The following is an 8937-nucleotide window of genomic DNA, read 5'->3' on the forward strand; positions in this document are numbered from 1 at the left end:
CACCTCTGCGGCGTCCTTTCGTATGACGCGAACATGCAAGCTCTGGAGGCCGTGGCAATCATTCAAGACGCGCTCCAAGAAGTCGGCTGTAAGCGGCGTCGCTGCAGCTTCCACGTACATAGACTGCAGAGTGTTTAGATGACAACACGTGCTGGTGTCCCCCACGGCGTCTTTCCCCACGTCTCGTAGTGGCGGTCTTTGTAAAGTGACCACTGTAGCATCTTCACCTTTGTGATCCTCTGTGAGAGCAGCGGTAAATGTGCCGGATGCTCGACGACGCAGTACACAACGCGCAGCTCCTCGATGTTCTCACAGCTGGCGACAAATCCAAGAAGAAAGTCGGAGGGCAGAGCGAGGTAGTCAGTGAACCTCAGCTGGCGCAAGTTCTTGATGTTCACCTTTTCGCAGTATTCAGCAAGCGTACATTTATCCGTTCCAGCAGTGAACGTTACGGCCTCGACGACTCGCTCGCGGTTAGCGACTCCCGTGAGCTCAGCTGGTGCCTCGGTGAGAGCGTCGAGGGAGCCTCCGTCCAAGACTTGGAATATCGATTCCCACGCTGCACGCAGGAGTCCGTCGATTAGCTCAGTCCCGAGCGATGGTTTCGTCATAGGGAATCGCTTCGCTCACTGCCTTATCGTTTGCCTTGGTTCAGTTGTGCGCTTTTTCATTATTCTTGAGTAGTCCGGCAAAACGCATTTTCAAAACGCCCCAACTTGGCGCGAAGTCGCTTACTCCAGAAGAAGTCTTGGTGGTGGTCGCTGGCCTTTCTTTGGAAGGCACCACTTGCTAAGGCGTCAAGTTCTGGAATATCGAATAGTTTCTCTTACAGTCAGTACCGACTTTCTGTAGACGAAAGAAAGCGTTCGCTGACGGGGCGCTTATGGTGCCTGGTGTCAACACTGTCATAGCTGAGATAATCCATTAGGAACCCTGCTGCCATTTCGCTGCTGACAAGTCGATTCAGTCCTTACGGACGCTAGAATCTCCGAACCAGTTCACAATGTGGGCGAGATATACGCGGTCACAACCAGTTTAAGGTGGGTTACCAGGAAGCGAAAGCTCATTTCGCTATTTATTGGCGTCTAACAATAGCGTGAGCGCTGCATTTGGGACAATTCGGACTGAATCGGAAGCCGTGACCGCAGCCATATTAAAAAGCCGCTGAAACCCAGTTGTCTACCCACCATTAAGAGCGTGGTGATCACTTCTTACATATGTAGGATGTTCCCGCTTGCTTGCAAACGCGGTTGTAAAGCTCTCTAGGATTATTGGCAAAGTACGGATTTCCTGTAGTTTAAAGGAGCTCATGGGGAAAGGTGTAAGCATTGGCGCCTTCACATGTTCTGTTGCTTTGGGGGTTAACGGGGTTAGTGAGCCCACCCACATTCCTGAGAGTATTCATCCTCCCAATGCGGTTAAATAAGCCTCGCTTTCACGATAACGATAACAAATATTCGCATGGACGAAATTGGCAGCGCCACGTTTCAACCCCCCTAGCTCGCCATTTAAATTCACACTGGTGACCCGCTCACAAGTATAATGTGCTGATTCTACTCAGATTTTTCTTTTCTAATTTTTTTCTTCAGTAGTCCGAGCTGGTCTCTATCGGCGTTATTCCTATGATTGGTCGTCCATGAGACAAAGTTATGAAAACGATAAACTCGTACGAAAGAAAAATTCCTGCACATTAACCCATCTTACGATGAATTTCGAGGCTCATGCGATCAGCATGGAAGCACTGTAGTCAGACACCATACTGCCATCTTAAACAAAAAAAGAAAACGAAATTATGCAGTCTCACGTGCCAAAACACTGATCTGGTTATGAGGCGCCCCTTAGTGGGGAACTTCGGAAATGTGGACCACTAGGGGTTATTTAACGTGCATCTAAATCTAAGTACACGGGAGTTTTGGCATTTCGCCCCCCCCGAAATGTGGGCGCCGTGGCCGGGATTTTATCCAAAGATTGCCAGCGCCGAAACGCGTCATGTACGAGCCGTGTACTGCACTCGGGCTCCACTCTCGCTCATTCCACTGGACACGCTGCGCCACCTAGCGGCGCTGCCGCGAAGTCCGCGCGTGTCTGTATGTATATTGAGACAAGATTATCCGAATATCCATTACGCGGATGATATTCCACCCTGCACCGAATAACTTTTGAAGTACTTTTTCTGACTGAAGAGTCAGAAAGTCAGTTTACGACACATGCCGACGGCTCAATTTGCCGGCAAAGAGGTTCATTGAAGTGCGGCACATATACCCAATGTTACGTACTGTTAGGACTGAAATCCTGCAAGCATCCTTTAGTGTGATGCGCTACTCATGTGTGGACGGTGCTAGCGTGCCAGCTCCAACTGTAGTAGGAAGTTCTACTTGTTGAGACCGTTGTGTATGGTGCAAGGCAGTGCGTGGTTCAACGTTGGGTGTCGGCCGCACCCACCTGCTGAAGTCCCAAAGTTTGGATGAAAGGACCTCCTGCTGACGAGTTTATCTTCGGGTTTAACGGTTACCAGATGAGACTGACGAATGCGCCTCTCCATCAAGCACCGCGGAAAGCAAAGGCCACGTCAAACGGTGGTGACGTCGATCGCTTAAGGTTCCTAGATAAAACAAGTTTACAAGGTAGCGAGACTCATTGTTATTTACGCCGTCCCCCTCAATGTCGTCCTTACTCTCTCATTTTGTACTTCATTCGAGTCTGTGGTTAGTGCATTCCTTGCACTTGGTGTGCTAAATGGCTCGAGATGTTATTTAATAGATTGGAAAAAGTTCAAAACTAGTGCGCATGCGCTAATCATATGGTCGGTTTTTGGCCGGTAGGCGTACTGGTAGCCAAGACATGGGACGGTGTTTGAGAGTGTTATACTATGCTGTACTAGATTAGGGGTAGTAGTGGGCCGTATGAAGGCTGCGCGGGGAAGCAGTTTTCCCAGAAACGCACAGGTGGCGCTGCTGCACCTTTCACCTGGGCCCTTCATGTATGTATGTGCGTCGGCTGTGTGCTCGTCCTGGTGAAAACCGCGTTTCTGTTTGCTGCAGAGCTTTCTCTAATATATGGAAGTGAGAGAAAGAGCGGAAAGAAACCAACGCGCTCGTTTTCTTTTCTTGGTATTCTTTTGTTTTTTTTCTTGCGAGGTCGCAATTTCAAAACATTTACTAGGCACATGTGAGTTCAAGCACGCACCGGTGGAACGACTGGCTTATCGGAACCTGTACAGTAGTGAGGAGAAAACATTCGGAACACACAGGTTTAGTTCTGCAGAGAGCGCTTTATTTGCACTTAAAAAATGCGCTCCAGTCCATGCTCTAAAGCTGGTGGCACAGCCAAACTGTAAACGTCTGCTAGAACGATTACCCATTGCGACGTAGGTTTAAATTATTCACGTGGCCACATTGACGTTCACTTTACGTAATTATTACGTTTCGATGGCCTGCGATCTGGCTTGCGCCGCTTATTCATGCACCTACAAAGAGTGGACCAGAGAGAAGAGAAATTCGCCATGCCTGGTATGCGCGCTGCTGTTCAGGAGTCCTCACTATACGTACGTGTCCCAACACAAATCACTCGCGAGGTGGGTCCTTCTTTTAAGTACGAAAGTGTAGTTACGTCATTGCCTGTTTCGTGTGCAGCAGTCAAGCTACCGTCGCCGTGGAGCTTGCGGAACCGTAATCTTTACCGGGAACGTGTGCTGGAAGCGCAACATGCTTGGCACTGCATGCAGGTGCAGGAGTGCCTTATCATCATTTATCCACGTGGTTCGGATGTTCTTTTTTAAAGCTTGTGATTTGTTAAAACGTATGCTGTTTCGAATGTTGTAAGCGCGATTCCAGAAAATGTATGCACTGCTCGCTTTACTTTGCCGAGTGCTTGTAGCCTCTGCCTTGAGGGGTATGAGCCATAGAGGATAGTTTTCTGTCGACATTACGCCACGAAGAAATACTGGGATCCTAGCCATATTGCAGTAGAACACGTTGTGGGGCTTGTTAGTTCATAGCTTTCAAAAGATGAAGCGCCAAAAGAGACAGCACACTAAGAAAGAACAATGACAGGACAAGCGCCTTGTCCTGTTATTGTTCTATTGTTCTTTCTTCCTCTTTTGAACCCTAGCCATGGACAGCTTCGCCGTGTAAATATGCCGAAAAGAGTCATGCAGCTCCTGTTTCGCTTCCATGGTGTTCGAGAGTGGTTCTGATATTAACGTGCGGCAAACGTTCGTCTGGCAGACAACGTCGCCTTGTGTATTACCTAGTTCGTGAAGACAGTCGTTTCGATCATGACAGCGCGAGACTGACTGTTAAAAGAGGCGTCAACGTGAGCAGCACCATCATAATTCGGAAATTTGTGAGCGGCGCACTGCTGGATCGGCTGAGGCACATCCGTAAGCCAAATGGCAGGTACAGCACGTCGATTGCCTGTCCATCCGTTTGAAGCTCGTCAACTTGCAAACACGGTTTCTTAGACGAGCCACACTCTGCAGGTTATGCGCAGACCTTTTTTTCTTTGAGAGGTCTTCTGCGTACTGGCACCTTCTACAGGTACTTGAGAACATTCGGCAGAATGGTCGGTACTGCGTCCGGTGAAAGCGAGGGCTTTCCACGCGGTATCCGCACTTCCTTTCTGTCAGTGAACTGAACGCAGTGTCGAAGTACGTACTTTTTTTCGACTGTAGCTCACACACAGCGTCAGTCAGTTCCAGGGGCTTATCAGCACGGTGCCAAACACAGCACATCTTCGGCGCGATCTTCAAGCCTCTATACCCAGTTCTGAAACTGGGAGCGCAGCAGTAGTTCTTCCAACGAGGATTCGTCATCCTCATCGGTCAGAGAAAAAACGCACACGAAATAACAAATACGCGCACAAAGCACAACACGAATACGTGTTCAAGGGCAGGTGACACAGACGGCCAACGCATGCCAACGTGCGAGCGCGGTGGTGGCAATCCGGGTCCCAGGATGCACGTTATGAGCGTCCCCTTTGGAACGGGGCGTTCAGTTGCGCCACCAAGCTCTCGCTATATGCTGTCTGATGTTCTACCTAGGCAAAAAAGAAAAAAAAAAACGCACCATGAATTCGCATGACCAAATCTTCTCACCCCCTATTCTGAAATCTGTTTTTGTACGTCTCCGTTATTTGTCGTTCTCCTACTTTTCTTCGACCAATCTTCCAATCGCCTCTTACTAATCTCTTTTGCGGGGATGTTTACTTTCCTTTTGTTCTCGCTGAACCCAAGCGCTCCAAGGAGTCCAGTGGTGCCTAAATTACCGCTAGGCACACATCTTCACATTCTAACAAAAAATGCTCCATCGTTTCCCTTGCTTTACCGCAGCAAGGACATTATGCTACTTCTTAGTTCATATATCTCCCTTTATAGGTGCGTGTTTTAAGGCATCCCGATCTCGCTTCGAAAAGTAATGAGCTTTCCTTTAAGTTATCATAATTTTTTTTTTCGTGATATCGTTTTTCCCTCTGAAGTAGTTACTCAAGGCAGGTTTCTTTTCCATTGCCGTCACCCATGAGATTCTTTCCGCCTCTCTGACTTTGGAATTGACGTTCTGTGTTGCTGTGTTGCTTACCCTACAGGCCGCATACTTGCTGGTAAGCTTCCTAGTTCTTTTCCTCCACTGTGAATCAATGTTTTTTTCTGTACAGATAGCTCAACACTCTTCCAGGCCATTCACTTTCTTCCATATTCCTCAGTCGTTCTTCATAATCAATTTTACTCTGAGCTTCCCTCACTTCAAAACTAGTCCAGCGCATATCACCCTGCACAGCATCATTTGTAGTCTTCCCGTGAGCGCCCAATGCGAGGCGTCCCACTGACCTTTGGTTGCCATCGAGTCCTGATTGCACCCATGATTTCAAGCAAACAACCGCATTTATAAAAGTAAGTCCTGGAACCATTACACCTCTTCACATACCAGGTAGCACCTTGTACCTATCGTATCCCTATTGTACCTATTGTACGATATCTATTAGCAAAATATCGGACCAAAGAAAAAAAAAACTGGCATAACTGGATCGTTGGAAACCTAATCACCCTCAAAGTAGTCTCCTTGGGACTCCACGCACTTCTCCTAGCGGTGCTGCCATTGTTGGAAGCATTCCGAGAAGGGCCTCTTTCGTAATTGAGTTTAGCTCAGCTGTCGTTGCAGACATAATGTCCTTTCTTGTCTGAAATCGCGCTCCTTTCAATGGCCTCTTGACTTTGGAAACAGCCAGAAATCGCAAGGGGCCATATCCGGAGAGTAAGGTGCCTGTTGATCTACAGTAGTCTGGTTTTTCGCCAAAGAAGTCTGAATCAAGTGCGAGGAATTTGCAGGAACATTGTCGCGACGGATGCGCGAATTTCCTATTGCCCACAACTCCGGTCTCTTGCGCCGCACAGCATCACGTAGAAGAAGGAGGACATCCCTGTCGTACTCCTTCCTGATCGTTTGACGCTGTGGTGCGTACTCGTGGTGTATACCACACCGAGGGTGTCAAAGAAAGCAGTCAGCATCACTTTGACGTTGCTGCGCACTTGGCGGGCCTTCTGTGGTCTTGGTGACGTGGAATGCTTTCACGGTGACGACTTGGATTTGGTTTCCGTGTCGTACCCGTGCGCCCAAGACTCGTCACCAGTGATTATGGTGTTCATGAAGTCGGGGCCACTGTTTGTGGAATCCAGCATGTCCTGTGAGACTTCAACACGAAGTTGCTTTTGCTCCACCGTGAGCAGCTTCGGCACGAATTTCGCCGCAACTCTCTTCATGGCCAAATCTTCGGCCATATTAGAATGTGCAGAAAAAGTGCTGATGCCCACCTCTTCCGCAATTTGTCGGATAGTCGCACGACGGTCCTGCTTCACCACAGCGTTCACTTCGGCAATGACCTGGTCATCTCGGCATGTTGATGGCCAACCGGAGCGTGGCTCGCTCTCCCCCGATGTGCGGCCGTCTTTAAACCGGTTGTGTAACTCCTTAATCTGCGTGGTGCTCATAGCATTGTCACCGAAAGTCGTCTGAATCATCCTAATCGTTTCCACTTGGCTGTCGCCCAATTTCTGGCAAAATTTGATGCAGTAGCGCTGCTCCAGTCGCTCTGCCATTTTCCTTGCCATAAAAAACCGACGAGAGCACAGCGCATCCCTTCACTCCCAGCGACTGACGCTATCGGCAGGCGGGAAAAAAAATATTTGTGAATGCGCAGGAATGTTCAAGGTCAGCTGATGCAAGCGCGCTGGTTTCATATCCATCAGGTTTTCAAAAAAAAAAAAAAAATAAGGTCGGATACTTTTTTAACAGACCTCGTACCTGTTGTGTGGCAAGGTACGACTCAAAGGGTTGTATCTTGCCACACAACGATAAACGTCATCTGTCTTGTCCGCATTTCCTTCGTTTATCGCTGTGAACCTGGTACTTCCCACACACTCTAAGAAAAGTTTACACGCTTTGGAGTGTATATCTGCCACACAACAATATTCGTCATGTGGCTTGCTTTCGTTTCGTTTCTTGGAAACGCTGCGCTCGTTACTTTCCTGTCGAGAATGCTCTTTCATGCTGAAAACGCGCATGCCGTTTGTGACTTGGATGTGCCGGACTCGCAGCGTTAAAGAAAGGAAATCCGGGCAAGACAGATTGATTATCGTTGTGTGGCGAAATACAACCCAAAGGTGTAATTTTCTTTGAGAGTGCGCGCTCTAAGACAAAATTACAAAACAAAACAAAGACACGTAATTCGGGAGACTCCATCGCGGCGACCGCGCGCAGTGGCGTTCATTGTACGTATTCGGTAAAGAGATAGCGTCTGTAAACGATTCTGTGCTTTCAGTTTGCCCGAGATTATTATTTAGACAGTAAAAAACTTCTCTCGTTTCGAAAGTACTAATAGAAATGTACGGGAGAGCTCGCGCGTGGTGTTTTCAGTGAGCGCTGTCAGCAAAACTTATGAGGAGCGCGCCGCGTGATCACTCATACTACGCCAGCGAGGCGCTTCCGATAGATGGCGACTCCGTAACTCCTCGCCTCCAATTACTTTCGAGGTGCTGCAAACGCAAGGCGCGCGGCCGCGAGCTTTCACGCACCAGCAAGCGTACCTGGAGTCTGTCCGTAAGGGTCCGCAGCGTTCGTCGTTGCGCAACAATACGCAAATGGGGTGTGGTAGCTGATATACGAATTGTATTCACTTTGTGCAAGCACCTATACGTTCCCAAACCTTGCAGCCTTGGCTCTGCTGAACGCCGCCTATATGAGACAGAGCACACCTGAATGAAGGTTTTTCTTTTTATTATTTTAGAGTGAGACGCCTTCCGCGTTGGAGCACCAAAGCAGCTTGATGACTAGGTCGTCGGTGCGAACACGCAGCCGGACGGCTGCGTCGGTGGTGCATCATGCACAACAAAGGTTCCGGCGCTGTAAATTTTGGAGCGCTTAAGGACGAAAGAATGATACACTGCATTACCACCAGGCACAGGAACCCGAGGGCCTGCCTAAAACAGAAGACGTTATCTGGTATTTCTTCTGCTGCATTATAATCTTTCTCTCGCCAGACTCATCTCGAATATCAGAGGAGTCGCGATCTTCCACGACGACACTTCGCTTGCTATTGAGAGTCAAACGACCCATGCACAAATGTTGACTCTTGTTTTGTGACTCTACTCGCGCAAAAATGGGTCTTCGGAAGAAAAAAGAGAGTCAAGTTGCCGTGCCTCACTTTTTACTCAATTTTTTCTTAGAGTGTAGCAAGAAGCTTTTACGCGTCTATTTCGGACCCTACAAGATCATCCGACGCATTGGCGCACTGGACTATGAGGTCGTGCAAAACATCATTTCGCATATCACAGCACCGCCACTCCCGACCTGAAACAGGCCATATTGTGCGACTTAAGCCGGTCTAGCAGCGCTAACGAGCTTTGGGACTATGCATTGCTGAACGTTTTTGCTGCATTGCTGAAGT

General features: G+C 48.6%; 1 protein-coding gene across 1 annotated transcript; it reads right to left on the reverse strand.

Moving 5' to 3' along the window:
• Positions 1–6562: 6562 nt before the first annotated feature.
• On the reverse strand, positions 6563–7090 carry LOC140214426 (protein GVQW3-like). Its single transcript, XM_072285793.1, has one exon. The coding sequence runs from the start codon at positions 7088–7090 to the stop codon at positions 6563–6565; it is 528 nt and encodes a 175-aa protein (XP_072141894.1).
• Positions 7091–8937: the final 1847 nt, after the last annotated feature.

This window comes from Dermacentor andersoni, unplaced genomic scaffold, assembly GCF_023375885.2.
Source record: "Dermacentor andersoni unplaced genomic scaffold, qqDerAnde1_hic_scaffold ctg00000042.1, whole genome shotgun sequence".
Classification (NCBI taxonomy): domain Eukaryota; kingdom Metazoa; phylum Arthropoda; class Arachnida; order Ixodida; family Ixodidae; genus Dermacentor; species Dermacentor andersoni.

Excerpts from the sequence above, each read along its gene's own strand:
- LOC140214426 (XM_072285793.1), bottom strand. The coding sequence starts at position 7,090 with ATGGCAGAGCGACTGGAGCAGCGCTACTGCATCAAATTTTGCCAGAAA.